This window comes from Cavia porcellus, unplaced genomic scaffold (assembly GCF_034190915.1).
Source record: "Cavia porcellus strain 051 isolate PalLab524CR breed Dunkin Hartley unplaced genomic scaffold, mCavPor4.1 scaffold_12, whole genome shotgun sequence".
Taxonomy (NCBI): domain Eukaryota; kingdom Metazoa; phylum Chordata; class Mammalia; order Rodentia; family Caviidae; genus Cavia; species Cavia porcellus.
This window is the reverse complement of record NW_026947495.1, coordinates 15,739,041-15,757,382: the sequence shown is the minus strand read 5'-3', so window position 1 is coordinate 15,757,382 and position 18,342 is coordinate 15,739,041. Positions and strand designations below refer to the sequence as shown.

The window sequence follows — 18,342 nt, the reverse complement described above, 5'->3', positions numbered from 1 at the left end:
ATGTTTCCTATTGAAATGCTGTCTGTATACAGCCCATATTTCCTCCAAGCTGTATATTTTATTGTCATATTGACACTAATTTGACTCAGATGTCACCTCCATTGTGACACCAGTTCTTTATGCTGCCTGTGGATCTGGGGGGAGGGGGGACTCAGAAACCAATTACATTGATCATTCTACAGAGAGGCAGGATGAGTTGGTGCAGGGGCTGCCAGAGACTCAAGTCAGGCAGGGAGTCCAGCCCCAGTCTTGGCAGGAGGGGAGACTGAGGTAGAACCCAGGCCTACAAGTGCTAGAGAGCAGTCTCCTGGAGATTGGTCCGAGCAGAATGGCATTCATGCATCATCTGGTAAACCTTGTAAGCCGTCCTTCCAGGCTAGCACTATGAAACCCATTCTCCGGGGAAACTTGGCCCAGACACTGGCCCTGTTTTCATCACTGAACTCACACATGGAGCTACAGCCTCAACCTAAGCCTCCTGGCTTCATGTCTCAGATTCTTTTAGCTTCTCAAAAGCAGGACACAAGGGAAGAGCTGTGAACAGCTGAATGTGGGCTTCCAGAGCAGTCCTCAGAAGAGACCTATAGGTGACAGATCTCCCTGCCACTTGGAAGCACTGCAAGCATCCAGGGCACCCCGGCCCTATGCTGAGGATGGCTATGGATGTGGGGAAGGCTCCAGGTCCTTGCCCCAGGGCAAAGCTCCCTCCTGGTGTCCCTCAACCCAGGGTCCTGGCTCCACAGATCCTGGAGGAGTGGGAGTCCCCAGCTCTGACTCCAGGGAAACCTACCCTACACAATGCTTGAGACAAAGGCCACCAGCGCACAGGGTCTTGAGATGAGTGTGAATAGCTCATCTTCTGTCTGAGGATCCTGCTTGGAGCCAGAAGCTTGCCCAAAGCGACCCTGGTGCAGAGGGGTCCAGAGGGTGAAAGCCTGGTCTGCCCGAGTCCTCCCTCCTGAGCATGCTGGAGCTCCCAAGGGAGTTCCTGACTAGGTAGCACTCTGTGGGTCCTGCCTGGCACTGAAGTTACCATTTTCATCTCACCCAGAGAGGGAGCTCTGTGAGGGCAGAGCTCAGGGCTCTCCGTGATCACAGCCTATGAGTGCCTGCAGTACCCTGGAAAGTATGCCAAACAAACAGAAATGAACCGCTGGGTGAGACAGGGTCAGAGTCAGGTGGCAACAGGATCAGGCAGTGTCAGATATCTGCTAAGGGGAGGACAGGCAGATGGCTGGTCACCCAGTGGCTGCCCAGTGTTAGAACAGGTACATCTACAGATGAATGGATGTCGTGGCTCCGCCAGTCCCCAGCTATAAATCACAGGCGAAGCCACAGGAAACGAGTGCCAGGCTTTTCTTCCTATTTAGTAATTTATCAAGGGAAGAGGCACATTAATAAACATATTTCCCTCGAGGTGTGGGAATAACAGAGATGAATATCACTGTCAGATTTGGCCTGTTTCCTCTTGTTAGAGGTGCCGGGAGAGTGGGAATCCAAGGATTAGTAGTAAAGTCTTTTTAAAAAAAAAAAAATGTACAGACAAAAAAAATGTACGAGTGTGTTTCTTCTTTAAAGATGTTAGCTTTTCTGTGTCCTTCTTTTATTTCCCCATTTGCTACTCTGTTTGTGAGGAACAGAAGTCTTCGGGAAGATCCAAAGACTTTTGCACCCGACTTTGAAGTAGGGACTGACAAGGGACGAAGTCAGAAACTGAGAACCCAGAAGCTTAGAGGGTGGGCGCTCAGGTGGAAGCCAGTGAATGGATGTAGTGACAGCTGTATCTCTGTGTGGCCTTGTCATCTTTCCTAGACTTTCTGGCACTTATTAACCAGAAACCCACCTTGTCATCGCATCATCCTCTCAACTCCTGTGTCAGCTGGGACAGTCTGCAGGGCTGCTAGCATGATGCTCAGCACTCTGGGTGTGTCTCTCCCAACAACTGTGCAAAAAACACCACACTGCCCCCATCAGAGATGGGGAAAGAAGAGCTCAGGGTGCTAAGTACTGTGCTCCAAGGAAACCTTACATGACAGGCTGAATGGTGGTTGGTACGAGGGTCCTTGTGCGCCTTTGTGCCATGCATGCATCTGTCTGTCTGTCTCTGCTTTCACCTCATAGTCTTCTCTCCCTTGAGAGCCTCTCTCCCACCCAGGGTATAGCACGGAGGTAATGTTCTGGCATCCAAGTACCTGCCTCCTGACCCCAGGCTCCACCTGCCCTGGCTCTGTGCTTTGGGTGTGGTCCTGCAGCAGGAGCTGACTCTGGTGGTGTGACTTTGCTCTCCAGCATGGCATGGCTGTACCTCTTGCTCAGGGCATGGCTTGTTCTCTTGGGCTCACTGCAGGTGAGTGTCATATTTGAGTTTCAGGGATAGAAAGACCTGCCCAATTCAGAAGTCTGGGGAAGACATCCTGCAGAAGGTGACCACTTTGCTGAGGTTTGAGCACCAAAGAAGGAAGAGCTAGCAGACGAAGGAAGTTGTATATACAAAAACCCTATGTGAGACATGATACAGCCCCCATCCTTCCAGGGCTGCTAAGTAGGCCTTTTTGCAGTAGTAATATGTGTTTGTCATAATTGCAGTGGGGAGCTTTGGACAGTTTGGGGAAGGGGCAGAGACATATTCTGATGTACAAGTTGGAAAGCTTTCCGAAGTAAAGAATGTGGATCTGACAGCCATTAGTTAAGGGGTCCTGGAATGATCTAAGAAAGTAGTTGGCTGGGCCAGGAAATGGATTTGAGCGGAGAGGGCTTTGGGGGAGGAATTAGGAACCCACCTCAGCAGGCTCAGCTGTAGCAAGGGGAGAGAGAAGGCCTTGGCTGACACCAGGGCTCCTCCTCTGCTGCGGCATTGGTGCTGGCTGGGCCCAGAGCAGTAGTGGAGAGTGGAGGAGACATGCTGATTTGGAGCCACCACCATTCAGAGCCAGGCTTGCCTGGCTGCTAGTTCCTCAGCAGTTCCAAACAGGTGTCAACATCTGTTTCGGGGAGGGAGCATCCTTCTGGATCTGGGTGTCTCTCACCCATCTGAAGATAGAATGGACACTGAGTTTCCCAGAAGATCAACATAGCAGGGTTCCTTTGGATCTTGGTTCAGAACAAGTCGCTTCCCTCCCATACCTAGTTTCTTTGTCTGTAAAGCTAATATCAGAAGGTGAGAGCTCAAAATGAGACCGCAAGCCTGTGTGTCTCCAAACTGTGGCTGTCAGTGTGTTGCTAATCACAGGACTTAACTAAATGCCTCATGCAAGGGACACATGCTGGCTCAGGAGTCTGCTTGCTACGTGGTACCCTTGTTCAGACCACAGGCTCAGGGAAAGGGTCTGCCTGGTTGGCTGGATGTGCATCCCCGTATCCTCAGGCATGGAGGCTGGGGTCCTTTCTGCAACAACAGAAAGGAGTGGTTACTGAATAAGTCACCTACCATGTACTTGGGTTCGCTGGGGAGCAAAACAATGCAGAGTCCCCAGAAGCATCTATGGAGCACCTTCTGTGTGTCCTCCTGTCTTAGGTCATAATGTATTGTTATAACAAAACTCAGAGAATCAAGGTTTATTTAGCTCACAGTTCTGGCAACTGGAAAGTTCAAGAATATGGTGGTTCTCAGTAGGCACTTCCTCCCTCATCATAATGAGGCATAATGACAGAACAGTTGTGCCATTTGGAGTCTCTCCTCTTCTTACAAAGCCACTAACCCCACCTTCATGACCTTACCTTGCCCTAATTACCTCTCTAAGATCCCACCTCTAAATGCAATCAACTTATGAATTAGGGGATGAAGCTTCCAATATATAAGTGGCTGGAAGACATAGCCAAACCATAGCACCTCCACCACCTGGCCTGCTGGAGACCTGCAAGCCCTGCTTCTCAGAGCCCTACAGAATAAGCCTTCATTCACCAAAATTGTAGCTAAGAAAGTATTGGTGGTAAAAAGTGGATTCTGATTAGCTTAACTTTTTCTTCCAGTGGGAGCTTTCTCCAAATCATTTAATGTCTCTGGTTGGAAAGGATATGTACAAGGGCCGGGTAGCTCAGTGGCTCAAGCGCCTGCCTGGCAAAGTAGAGGGTGTGGTCCTTGGACAGCTAAAACTGCCTTTCTGGAATACACCACTCACACATCTGTCACCCCATTGGGCTACAACCCTAGAGCTGGCAGGTGACCCAATTTTTATGCTTACATGATTAATAAAGTTTCTCCATTTTCAACAGCTGACTTGTGGATCCAGTCCAATTGCCCTAGCTGTACTCTGCCCCCATCTTACCCCTACTGGCCTCTCATCCAACCCAGGTCTGCATCCCTGTACCCTAATTCCAGCTAGGGCAGAAATGTGTGTGTATACACATGTCTGTGTGTGGTGTACATGCATGGGTGGTGTGTGTAGCTGCACAAATGTATGTAAGTGTGCATAGGAATATGGTGTGCATACTCAGAGCAACAGAGTCCCCAAGCCCTAGGCTACTTCAGACCTGAGGGTTTCGATGTATGAGCACAGCTACACTTTATCAGCTGCCCCTTCTGCTGTCCCTCCCTGTGACCTCACTGCCTCCAGCTTTTCTAGTCCCCCATGGGGTCATGCTAAGAGTGTGAGGGCAGCCATCCAGGTCTCTCTGCCTGGCAAATGCTCTGTCTAGGTGTGAGGGAGACTTTGGTGTGACCCTAACTGCAACGTGATCCTTGACTTTGGAACACTTCACACTTTCTTTTTTTTTTTTGGTACCAGGATCAAACTCACAACTTTGCCTTGCTAGGCAGGCACTTAGGCCACTGAGCTAAATCCCAGGCCCGAACACTTCACACTTACCGTTTGCTTTTTCCCTATAGAATTCTCTGCAGCAGTAAGAGCAAGTGAGTTACTGCCACACACAACAGGAAGGAATCCGCACAGGAAGAAGAACTGTATTTCATTCACATAAAGTCAAAAATAGACAACATTAAGCTGGGTACAAAAAGCTGGAGTAATGACTATGATACCTTTCTTGTCACCATAACAAATACCTAATAAAATCACCTTCTGATGAAAGGTTTATTTTGGCTCCATTTTGGAGATTTTAGTCCATGGCCTACTGGCCTGTTGCTTTTGAGCCTGTAATGAGGCCCCCCACCATGATAGCAGCATTTGGTGGGAGCAGAACTGCTTACCTCAGGTCCTTTCTGAGACCATACCCCCATTGACCTAACTTACTCCTAAGTAAGTACACCTCTTAAAGTTTCTACCACCTCCCCAAATGCTCAGCTAGGGCCCAAGCCTCTAACACATGTGCATTTGAATGACCTTCCATGTTGACACTATAGTGATTGCTTCCCTTGGGGAAAAACTGGAATGGAGAATGGTGTTTGAGGACACAGGCAATACCTTGTTTCTTGAGGTAAGGCTGGCTTCCCAGGTAGATTCACTTTGTCCATCTCAGATCCTCACCATACCCTGTGCTGATCAGGGTATGAATAAACTGAGTCCAGGAGAGTGTTCATCCTTTGCCCAACTACGCTACAGCTATGCTTCCATTATTAGACTATCCTCCCACTAGACTGTCTTCATAGGCTCTTCCTGTGCCCACCCACCTGTCCCCTTTTCCTCTCCCAATACCATCACCCTTCCCCCAATACAGGTGATGCTGATGCGCCTTTTGTTGGCTGTTGTGCAGTGTCCCGATTCTCCAGCCCCCGGGTGACCCCCCGCCTGAGCCGCAAGCGGGCGCTATCCATCTCACCACTGTCAGATGCCAGCCTTGACCTGCAGCGGATGATTCGGACCTCACCCAACTCACTGGTGGCCTACATCAACAACTCACGCAGCAGCTCAGCAGCCAGTGGCTCCTATGGGCACCTGTCAGCAGGTGCCCTCAGGTGAGCCTTACCTGCCAGGGTGCAGATGAGGAGGCATGAGAACAGGTTCTGGAGGCCAAGTAAGGTCCAAATGACAGAGCAGTGACGCAGTGATGCATCTCAGGTGCCAGAGCAGTGGGAGGCCAGGCTGTGAGGATGTGATGGAGCCTGGCACCTGCTAAGCCTGCAGCCTGCCAGGGGTCAAGGCTGTCCCCGGCAGGTCTAGGACAGTGGTGGTAAACCAACAGCATGTGTGTTGTCTTATCTTTCTTTTAGGACAAAAGGTGTTAATATAGAGTTGTTTTTCTAAACTAAAACCTCAGTATTCAGATTCAATTACACTTGCTCTAGAAAGAGGGAAAGCCACAGTGGTGGTGCAGTTAGCATGACCATTGCCAAAGCCATCTCGATCCTTTGAGCAGGCTCCTCTCTTCCCAGGAAGCATCTGCCCAGCAGAAGCACTGCCCACTCCTTTTCTGTTGCAGCCCAGCCTTCACCTTCCCCCATCCTATCAACCCTGTGGCCTACCAGCAAATCCTGAGCCAGCAGCGGGGCCTGGGCTCAGCCTTCGGACACACACCACCCCTGATTCAGCCCTCACCTACCTTTCTGGCCCAGCAGCCCATGGCCCTCACCTCCATCAGCAGCGCACCCACTCAACTCAGCAGCAGCAGCAGTAACTGTCTAAGCGACACCAACCAGGTATGTGGGTGCAGGGCACAGGAGCTGGCCCACTGGGAGCTAATCTTACCCCCACACAGGCTGTTCCTGCCATCCCACACAGGAACTGGTGTTGAGCTCTGGGCTCTAGCAAGGCTGGGGGATATCTGCTGGGTAGAGACCACATGATAGAAAGGGCTTCAGGCTGGGATAGGGGCCCTGAGCCCACAATCCAGCTTCCTCCTGCCAGTAAAAATAATGAGTGGGTGAAGAAACCCTGCAATATATCATATTGGGCCCTGTCTTGGGACTCCATGCAGAGTACAGGAAATAAACAGATGAATGAACAGTAGTAACAACAGTAATACATAGTTTATACTGGGACAAGCATTCTGCTACAGGCTTTCATAGACTTTATTCAGTCCTTTCCACAGGCCATAGACATGCTGGGCCTTCTAGCAAAGTGGTGCTTGGTGTGCACTGGATGCCGCCAGTGTCTGGCAATAAATGAAGCCCTGCATTGCAGATGAGTTCTTGAATTTATAGGAGCAATTATAAAGGGTAGGCACAGGCTTTGGAGTCAGTCAGACTGCTTCCTAACTTGCCTGAAAATAGAGAATATCTTTACTTCTTTCAGCCTGAGCTAACTCACCAGGGAAGGGGAACTTGCCATCTAGGATTGGGTCCTTGTGCTTATAAACCAGCTTCTGTGTGTACACAGCCCCTCCTGAACTCCAGGTCCTGGGGACCACTCAAGATGCTAATCCAGAGGGGAAGGGCCTGTCCCTGGCCACCTGTGACAAATCTGGATGTGGTCATATCTTTAGAGGGAAGAGAAGACACCTGCAGAAAGCCCTGCATCCCAGAGCTCCAAGTGGTTGCTAGCCCTACCACAGACAGTCACTGCCAGCTTTTGAGGTGTCACTTGAAACTACAGCCCCAGGCCTTCCCACCAAGGGATCAGGCTCTCATCCCTTGCTCCCAGAGCTAGCCACTCCTGCTCTGGATCCTCCTCAGACAGGAGCAAGGAGACCCCACATTTTCCAAAGAGAATGACTGCCTTCCATTTCCTGCCACCCCTTATGGAAGCAGAAAGAAAGCTGCAGAGGAAGATGTTGGTAGCTGTGATCCTAGCTAGAGAACAGGGCTAGGGGTACTCAGTTTCTGAGACTTCACCATGGAGTTTGCCATGCGTGGTCAGCATGGTGAGGTTCTAGAGGTAGGTCCCATGAAAAATATGGGACGTCCTTGCCCTGACCTGTGTGACAAGCTCTCCTCTGCACCCTCCCCTAGAACAAGCAGAGCAGTGAATCGGCTGTGACCAGCACTGTGAACCCCATCACCATTCATAAGCGCAGCAAGGTCAAGACTGAGGCTGAGGGTCTGAGGCCAGCCTCCCCACTGAGACTGACGCAGGTAAACCTGCTGGCTGCTGTGACTGTTCTTGGGCTGAGTTCAAGCCAAGCTTCCAGTTTGCTACTTTTGAGCATTTCACGGGCTGATGAAAATGGATGGGTGGGTGGAGGGGTGGATGGATGGATGCATGGATGGATGGATGAATCCAAGAGGGTGGGGTGAGTTTACATATCTTGTTGCTCAGTCCCCAGAACCCTCACACACTACATGCTCATCACACTTGTCTTGAATGAATCCACAAATGAATGAATGGACTTCAGCCTTTCGAGCCTTGTCTCGGGCTGCAAATATCTTTCCCTCATACCTCAGCCATGAGCAGCATAAACCTCAGCCAAATGAGTTGCTCATGTTCTTTCGGTGTCTCAGGCTCCTTGAGGCTTCCTTCCCTCCTAGAATTCCGTCTCTCACCATCTACTGTCACTGGTTCTCTTTGTACTCAATCTTGTGCTCAGCCTGGCTCCTGGGTCACTTAGAGCTGGAGGGGAGGATGATTCCTGTAGGGAGATGGAGGAACAGAGCAATCTACAGCTCCAGAGGCCTTATGCAGGTCCCTTTGAGAATCTTGCCACTTCTAATGCTTCCAGCCAGCAAGAAGGCAGACCCTGCTCTTAGTATAGAAGCCTACAGGGTAAAGGGCACAGTGTGCCCCCAGCCCTCCTAGGTAGGTCTACTTACTGACCCTCCCCTCAGCCATCACATGATGGCCCAGTCTTCATTCGCTACTACTGAGTCCCCAGCATGACCATCAAGGATGCTTAGGATCTGCTGTCCTTGTCACCTTGCATCTGCCAGACCATCCTTTATCAAGACTGTAAACCATCGGGCATGCTCTGGGCACTTAATTTTCATGAAATATTAGATCCTGCTATTGTCAAGCAAACAGAGGGGTTGGTGACAAATTCTCCTCCCCTTGCTGACACCAAACCCAGTCTCAGCATGATGCATGGTTTCCGCGAGGCTGGCCATCACTGGAGCTGTTGGAATTGATGAGGACAGCACATATCCAGGGAAGATAAACAAGCTGGAATGGCGAGAACAGAGCAGGAGGCAGATACTGAACACTAGGAGCCCACACCTCAGCCACCAGTGGGGCCCTGTGACCACCCTGCAGCTGAGGGGGGCCACAGAGACCTCCTTCCTGCCCAACACAGAAAGCCTTGTATGTGAGGAGGTGGTCTTCTCATCACTCCACATAATGGTTCATTACCAAGTGCATGGGCTGGCTTTTATCAGTGCTGCTTCTGTGGAAGCTGTCACTGTTGCAGGCCAGGGGGATGCCCTGCTAGGCCAGGGGCCTGTGCCTGCTACAGAGCTCCTGACTGCCTACACATCAGTCCATCAGCATCTGCTCTTGTCTGAAGCGAGCAGAGCCTGTAGTGTATGGAAATCGTAAATCTACTTCCCATTTTTGTTCAAGTGCAGAGCAGGTATTAGGGGACCCTCTCATCTCTTTGTTCCACTTCAGCAGCACCCCCAGCTGGTTCCACTGCTGAAGCTCTGGAAGCCAAATATCCCCTCATGTCCCAGCCTGCAGGGTCTTACTTCAGCCCAGTAAGTGAGACACTGTACAACATGTCTTCGTTTTCCTTCTCAGAGAAAGTACATTATTTGAAAGGCAGCACCCAGGGAATGAACCAGAAGCCCTCTTAGAAAAGCTGTTTGTGCCCTCATGGAAAATCAGTCAGGTATATCAGTCTTCAGGCCACAGCAGAGTATCCTGACAGTAGTTTCTGCCTCTTCTATAGGAAGGGACTCAGCGTGGCTAAGTCCCCAGACCCAGGATGTTATGGGCAGCAGTCATTCTTCCAAGCCTACACTATACATGTCTTCCCCAGAAGCTATTTGAAAAAACAGATTGTTTCCCTGTTGCTTTTGAAAATGGCTTGAGTTGTAAACTAAGTCATTGTAGGCCTGACTCTGCTCCAAACCTGTCTGGCAGACAAGAGGACTGCTGCAGAGTCCCTGAGTACTTTTGTGAGCCCCACATGGCCTTTTCCTCAGCCGATGGTCTGTACCTTCCTGCTCATACTTCTGGCCTTTCCCAGGTCCTGTACTTAGAGGCTGGCCCTGGCCAGCTCCAAGTGAGTGCTCCCTGGACTGGAACATCCCTGAGATGTGTGGCTTTTCCTTCATATCCTTGAAATGGCTGTGTGGCCCCACTGTGGTCAGGAGATTCAAATCCAGAACTAGGCTGCCACACATCTGCTCTATGATCTGGAAAGAGTGAGTCGGCCTTTTCCCGAGCCTCAGGTTCCCCAACTATAATACAAGAATTCAGATGCCCAGGACAAATTGCTGTTGCAGGATCACTAGTGCTGGAAGAATTTGCTGTAGTATGTTCACGTTCACACTGCAGAACTTGGTGCAGATCTCAGCACTGTCATGCGTGTCAATCTGGCTGCTTCCTGAGGCTTCAGGGAGGTGTGGGTGATCTGAAAGGAACCATTCCAAGCAACAGGATCATGTTTTATCTCACCCCCATCAAGGAGCAAATCTTAAAGACACACATATTCCCACTCCCAGGGTCTTTGGGGCCCACCCCAGCTCCCTACCATAGAAACCAAACCAAGCCAATAAGTTGCTGCCTTTTTTCCTCCTGTTCTCCTGGGTGTGAGAAGCCTGGAATATGACAGCTCTGTTACAAGCTAGTGTTACAGAGGAGTGATGGGCCAGCTGTGGATGGATAGGGGCTAGAAAAGCTGATGAGCGTGTATGTGTGTGTGTGTGTGTGTGTGTGTGTGTGTGTGTGTGCGCGCGCGCACGTGTAGGTATACATGTGTGCAAGTACATGCACTGCATGTGTACTTGTATGGATATAAGAGGCCACATGTGGGCCAACCCAGAATCTTGAAACAGACTGCACGGAGCTAACAGTGCTTTTTCATCAGGGCCAGGTCCTGGACATGGCTTACATGATTTTCTCCCCCAGGAGCAGCTGGCTGACCTCAAGGAGGACCTAGAAAGGGATGACTGTAAGCAAGAGGCTGAGGTGGTCATCTATGAGACAAACTGTCACTGGGAGGACTGCACCAAGGAGTATGACACCCAAGAGCAGCTGGTGCACGTAAGACTTGATTCAGGGACCTGTCCTTGGGGACAGAGTTCTAGCCACAGAGGGACACGAGTCCTCTAGGCTTCTACCAGAAAGAGGGAGCTGAAAGAGCTGGGCCCATGTCCTCTGCAAGCAAGAGGCATAATGACTTAGGAGGACTGATCAAAAACCACAGTCAAAATTAAAATGTTTTTTAAAAATTATTATAGTGAAAGACATGATATGATTAGTTCCTTTTAAAACACTTCAACTCTGAACAAATTTACTCGCATTTTTTTCCATTTTATGAAGCAGTTCTGGAAGCCCTCTTTTGTAAGTGTCTTTATAAGTTATGATCAGAAATGCAATGCATGCCGCTGCCAAGGGCCATCCAGTGGAAAAGTGGCCTAATAAAAACATTGCAGTGCATCCCCATCCACTTATTCACCAGCTCTGACACTGCGCGACTCCTGGCTCTTCCCCAAAGCCAAAATGACCCTAAAAGGTAAACACGCAAATGAAGTCAGGGTATTGAGGTGGTCATGCAATGCAACTAAAGACATTCAAGAAAGAGGGCTTCCAGAACTGCTTCAGAAAATATAAAGAATAATAGGGTAAGTGTTTTCAAACCGAAGCAGAATGTTTTGAGGGGATTAATGGCAGTGTGTCTACTGCAATAATTTTTTAATCTAAACATTTGCTGTACTTTTCAACTATACCTTGAATGTGTTCCCTATTTCTGTGGAGGAAACTTCCAAATAAGTAAATAAATAAACATGGAAAATAAATAAATGAGAAAATCAGGGAAAAGGAAACAATGAAGTGAAGCCAGGAGGAAAGTTGGTGTTAAAAACAGCTGCCCTGAGCTGCCTTCCACATGCACATCTCTTTTTTTCCCTAAGCTTCTTGGCTGCCAGTACATAGAGGGAAGTAAGATTTGTTAAACCAGCTGGCCTCTATATGATTATAGACTCAACTCTGAAGCTGGTAAGCTGTTTTCCTATGGAGGACGATGATAGTTCCCTTTGGAGACTATTCACATACACACACTGAATGGGGGTGCGGGCAGGTTTCTATACCCATATCAAACTGTCAGGGAGGGAACTGCTTAAAACTGCTGGGTTCTGATGGTCCAGGCTGTCAGAGGAGGCTGCAGGAGCTTGTGCCTTTCGGGAATTGCTTCTTGGTTCCCAGTACGAGTTTATGCAGTCACATTCAGTCAAAGGGGCCAGATATCATGTGGAGGGTGGGGCGGGATTGAGGAGGCTCTGCGAGAATTGGCTGGCTTCAACCCCAGCTCTACCATAGCTGTCTGAGTGATTCTGGGTGGGAAAGGGTTAAGCACATAGCAGGTGTTCTGTACTCAGTAGCTCCCTCCACATCAGCTCTGGGTAATTCCCTCCAGAAAAGAACTTAAATTTATTTAAGAATGAACTGCTCCCAGTATACATGCACACGTGTTCATGTACACACTCACACGTGTACACCCATACCTTCCTGTTCATATTCAGAAGCCATCCCAAGAGTTCACTTCTCCCAGACTCTCCGAGCGCACCACTTAGGCACACCACTTCCCTCCACTTTCTTTTCTCCGGCAACTTGCTGTCAAACACTGCAAGTTTCTTTTGTGTTTAGGTTCTTCCTCTCCAAATTCTCCCCCAAGACAACAGAATTTCCCAGCAAAGTCATTTCAACTTAAGTGAACCTGTGAGCCAGGTTCTAATTTCTCCTGGCACTTGAAGATAATTTCGACCTGTACCACTTTTGGGGGGCAAATGATGGAGAAGGGGCAATTGGAGCTGTAGATCTCAGGGCAGATCAGATCAGATTGAAGGAGGAAGGGGCAGTATTTCCGTCTGGAGCTTGACTTCAGCAAAAGTGCAGAGGTGAGGGTGTAAAATACGTGTTCTGTGCCTCAGATACTACTCAGAATGTAGGCAGGGAATTCATCAACCAAGGCAGAGGGGTTTAGACCAAGAAGAGGGACACAAGCCTCTCCCCATGCCCACGAGTGTCCCTGTGGCTGTAGGTGGCTTCCTCCAGCTGGCCCGGAAACAGGCGACCGGTCAGCTGAGGAGCCCAGCTTTGCCTTGGAAGATGGATGATGCAGGAACACAAGAGAGCAGAAGCCCTGCTGATTACTAACAATTTGTTGCTGAGTAAACCAATAAGAGAAAAATGAAAGGCATTGTCAGGGAGCATTTTTATCACTTGAAAGGCTTTAAAAATAGAACGTGAGACTAATCTGAGATCTCTCTGGAGGTTCAAAGCACTGTGCATTTTGCTCATTCCTACAGTGGCACTGGTATGCGTGGCAGCCAGGCTGATGCATGGGGCATGAGGGCTGAATGGCTTTTGTCTTCCAGGACCAGGTACTGCCAGTGCCTGACCTCCAGTTCTCAGGCAGCTTTGCCATTTGCAGAGGTCCACACCAGCGCCATCCAGGAGGAGAGACTATAAGCCACCCGTGGCAGCTACATATGCCTTTTTACATCTCCTAGAAGGATACTTTAAAAGAGTACAAGGAAGGTGGTGAAGTTAATTTAACACAAGTTGACTATCTGTTATCCAAAATTTTGGGACCAGAAGTGTTTCAGATTTTCGAGGTTTTGGATTTTCAGATACCTATAATGAGATATCTTGGAAATGCTGACCTAAGTTTATAAACACAAGATTAACTCATTTTTTGCATACACCTTATACACCTAGCCTGAAGGCTAGATGGAAAGCGTGGGTCAGTGGTCTGCACATACTAGAGGTAGGCAGTGAGAATGCTCTGTACATGGTGGTGGTACCCAGACAGAAGGAGTCTGCTGACCACGAGCAGCAGTACCCTGGCACAAAGCTGAGGCCCAGTGGGGTGAGTGGTCACAGGCAACGGAGAAGGGGCCTTGGGGTCAGCTAGGTGCTCAGCTGACAGCAGGCAGTGTTCTCTGTGGTGGTGGTCTGTACACTGTGGACAAGGTAGTGCAGGGAGGCACCCGGACTCACCCTCATGGACTCGTCTCCTGGCAGCACATCAACAATGAGCATATCCACGGGGAGAAGAAGGAGTTCGTGTGCCGCTGGCAGGCCTGCACGCGGGAGCAGAAGCCCTTCAAAGCGCAGTATATGCTGGTGGTCCACATGCGGCGGCACACTGGCGAGAAGCCGCACAAGTGCACGGTAAGTGTCCCTGCCCAGTGTCACTGGGTCAGGGGAGTTGTGTCTGGCTGTCTGCATGCAGGTCAAGGTGAAAGGACCACAGCAGCAGTACAGGACAGGTCTTGCTGAGAGGTCGTCTTGTCTCTTCCTGCCCTGGCTTTCTGCCTGCCTTGGGCCCTCAAGGCCTCTTATCTGCTGCTGTCTCAGCACTCATTGAGACTCTGTAGGTGTGAGCCACCTGGTAATGATGGTGAGGATGTGCTGATGTTGCCAGCCTGTGGTCATGAACCCCAAAGCATCATGTACCCCACATGCAGTTTGCAGACACTGGTTAGGGGGATCATGTCCTATAGTAGCGATGGGGGAAACATATCCTCGGTGATTGATGATAGAGCAATGATGGGTTAGAAATCACCTTGTCTCTGTTTTTGTTTAGGAAAAGTAGAAGGGGGAACGCAAAGATAAGACACTTTGTACACTGTCTCTGATGGAAGCAACAGGAGTTGTGAGTCTAAGCAGTGACGCTTTTTGTTTGTAGCACACAGAAATTACTCCTTCTCCAAAAGTAGAGGTAGACCCAGACTGCTGATGGGACTGCAGCTGAAGCCTCTGAGAACTCCTCTTGACTTTATTTCATAGTTCTGGAAAGTGTATTCTCTTCTAATTGTAATGCCTCTGAAATCCAATTGTCTTGAGATGGATGGTCTCCAACACTGCATAAAATGAGCTGCCTTTGTTGACAAGTTGATTGCATTGAGATAAAATTCACACCATAAAACTCACCCTTTTAAAAAAAAATGTATAACTGGATGGTTTGATATCAACAGTTCCACAACTGTGACCACTATCTACATTCAAAATTTTTTCATAACCTTTAAAAAAAACTGTATATATTAGCAGCCCTTCCCCATACTCTCCTTCCAGCCCTGGAAAACTATTAATCTGCATTCTGTCCATGACTGGCCTACTCTGAACACTTCATAAAAAAGGGATCTGCAGTATTTAGCACTTGTGTCCGGCTCCTCTTGCTTAATATTTTAAAGATTCACCCATGTTGCAGCATGAAACAGTAGATTAGTCCTTTTTTTGCTGTATAGTATTCTATGGGATGTTAGATGACATTTCCTCATCAGGTGGTGTTTTGCTTGGAGCTATTACAAATCATGCTGTTGCAAATTTCATGCACGTGTTTTTGTGGACATATATTCGCATGTATTCTTAGGCAGATACAGCTAGGAATGGACTTGCCCATTTATACAGTAATTGAGGACTTGTCGGGCTGTTTTCCAAAAAGGTTGAATCATTGCACATTCTTTCTCATCAGCAATGTAAAAGGGTTTTGGTTTCTCCACATCCTCACTTGACCTCACCTGTCTTTTTATTGTAACTGTGCTAGTGAGTCTGAAGTGGTATCTTACCGTGGTGAGTTTGATTAGCATTTCCCTAATGGCTAATGATACAACAGTGCTTAAAGGGCTTTTGATTATCATCTCTAGAGAACTGTCTACTGAAAACCTTTTGCCCATTTTTACCTGCCTTATTTTTGTCATTATATTATAAGAATTTTTATATACCTAGGTGCTACATTGTTGTCAGATATGTGATTTGCAAACATTTCTCTCATTTTGTGGATTGTCTTTATTTTCTTGATAATTTCTTTTGAAGCATAAAAAGTTAAATATGGTGAAGTTCAATGTTTTATTTTCTTGCGCTTTTATTGTTGTGGCTATGAAACAACAATAAAAACACAAACAAATTCAATTCAAGGATTTAACAAAGATTTAACATTTCTCTTTCTTCTAAGAGTCTTACAGTTTATCAATGTGTAACATGAATATATACACTTATAGTATAGCTGTTTCACTGAGGTCTTTGATAAACTATGAGTTCGTTTGTGTATTTCTCAGCCCTTTCCAAGTTTCCTGGAAAGAAAAGTTCTTAGTTATTCCTTTGCTATTGAGACAAAATACTCAAAGCCCAAAATTAAAGGAAAAAGGTTTATTTAGTTTGTAAAGGATCCAGTCCATAATCGGGTGGCTCTAAGACAGGGTGGCACTTGGCAGAATGACAGTAGTTCATGGCTGTGGAAGACAGCAAAAGCAACAAGAGATAAGACTTTCTGTTCCATATATGATATGCAGGCTACCTGCCCCTAGGGCAGGTATAGCACTCACACCCTTAATCCCAGCTAAAACTGTGCCAAACAGTCAGTGGACTGATTAGTAATCACACAGCCTTAATCCTAGCATCACATACTCTGGATTCAGCCCCCTCTGAAAAAACCCTATCTATGCATGAGGCTTTGGGGGACATCTAGACACAAATCATAACAGAAAGCAATGTTAGCACTAAACTTCATGCTTCTGGGTGCACTAGTGGGGTGGAGCCGTGAAGGGAGGGCAAGAGGGAAGAGGTGGTGGGCTGGCACCTGGGATGAACTCCCCTGCATCGGGTTCGAGGTGCCTCCAACTTTTCACCTACCTGCTTCCAGTTTGAGGGCTGCTCAAAGGCCTACTCCCGCCTGGAGAACCTGAAGACACACCTGCGTTCCCACACCGGGGAGAAGCCATACGTGTGCGAGCATGAGGGCTGCAACAAGGCCTTCTCCAATGCCTCTGACCGCGCCAAGCACCAGAACCGCACCCACTCAAATGAGGTACCCACTGTAGCCCGTGTGCACTGGGGTGGCACGTGCATGTGTGGGTCACTGAGCATGGCTTGTAGACACCTGTAGGCCAGGAAGAAGCCAGGTACATGGGTGACCTTCCACTGCCACTTACCCGCAGAACATTCTGGAACACAGATCAGCACTCTGTGCTATGTCCTTTTATTTGACAAAAAAGATACCCTCTATTTCCTTCTCTCTATAATAAACGTAAATAGTGCTAAAAGTTCCAATGTCCAGGTAGAGTGGCTCTCCCATCTCCCAGAGAATGTGTCAGCACCCATGAATCTGGTCTTTGCTCCATAGGCCATTAGGTGAGTTCTGCATCCCAATCTTTCAGACAAAGCAGATGCTCAGAGAGACAGTGACTGTTCCTCCAGTCACACAGTGTGAGGGTGGAGCCACAGGCTTAGCCTGTAGAGCACTGGGTCCTCTGCAGAGTAGACAGCGTCCCAACACAGGTTTCACCATAGCTGGTGGCCTGTGGAGCAGCTAGCTGCCTCATTGGGTAGGACAATGGTGATGCTGTCTCCTTGGACAGGCAGAATCCCTGGCAGGACTAAGCGTCCCTTAGAGGAAACTGGCAGGAGCCCGCAGTGTCTGTCTGCACCCTCCTAGCCCAGCTACACAATCCCTGTAACTCAGGCAAACTCCAGAGAGTGCCTTTCTGACTGCTTAGACACAGTATGGGCCCAGAGGGACCTGGCTCCAATGTTTGTGGAAAATTTGAGGAATTCTCAAAGACCTCAAAATCCTTGGGGTCTCTACAGGTAAGTGCTGCCTTGGCGATGAATGTATGTGTGTGGTATATGCATATGCATGTGTGCATACAAGTGTGGCGAGGTGAGATATGTATACCTATCAGTATGTGCTCCTGTGTGGATGTAGGAGTGGTAGATGTGTGTAAGTGTATATACAAATATATCATGAAGGTGTGGAGGGGTGGTATATGTGCACTAGTATCTACATGTATGTGGATGTGGGCAGCATATGTGTATGTAAGGATGTGTAGGTTTGGAAGGGTGATGTATGCATGTGTGTAGGCTGTATAGGTGGATGCATGTATACATACAGGTATGGAGGGGTGGTGCATGTGTATGAGTGTAAGGATGTGGAGGTGGGAGCAGTATATGTGTGTTCATATGTGTATGTGTATTTGTAAGCATATCCATGCACTTTGTAGATATGGATGGATTAATGCGTGTGTGCACATGTACATGTATGCTTATAAGTAGGTGTAGGGGTTGGTATATATGTTGGTATATACTTACATATTGTAAGTAGATATGTGGGTGTGAATGTGACAGGTGATGAATGAGCCCAGGACCAAGGTTCTGCAGACCTGGCTTCTTATCCCTTTACCAGGTGTAAGTTTCTTCGCCCTCAAGCCTGTCTTTCTTCATCAGAGAAGCCGAGGCTGCTGGCCCTGCCTCACAGGGTGTGACTAGCTCATACTCATTATATTTGTCCTAGCAATCCTAAGTGCAGTTTACAGGGCAGGCATGTGTGTCCCTTTCTGGTTTCTTTCCAGCCGCTTGTAGCAGGAGCTCCCCTGACCATGCACTTAACCTGCATGTGACAGTGGCACACAGGACCAGG

At 48.4% G+C, this 18,342-nt stretch overlaps 1 protein-coding gene across 3 annotated transcripts in view; it reads left to right on the top strand.

Annotated features, from left to right (window-relative positions):
• Positions 1-18,342, top strand: part of Gli2 (GLI family zinc finger 2) — a 217,933-nt gene that overhangs the window by 191,929 nt on the left and 7,662 nt on the right. For 2 of the 3 annotated variants that reach the window (XM_013142572.3, XM_063258929.1), the window contains 6 exons: positions 5,611-5,848; positions 6,313-6,529; positions 7,781-7,903; positions 10,833-10,967; positions 13,950-14,099; positions 16,570-16,734. In XM_013142572.3, coding sequence (XP_012998026.2) covers positions 5,611-5,848; positions 6,313-6,529; positions 7,781-7,903; positions 10,833-10,967; positions 13,950-14,099; positions 16,570-16,734 — 1,028 coding nt within the window. The remainder of the gene's footprint in view (positions 1-5,610; positions 5,849-6,312; positions 6,530-7,780; positions 7,904-10,832; positions 10,968-13,949; positions 14,100-16,569; positions 16,735-18,342) is intronic. The other variant, XM_013142573.3, reaches the window with a different exon arrangement.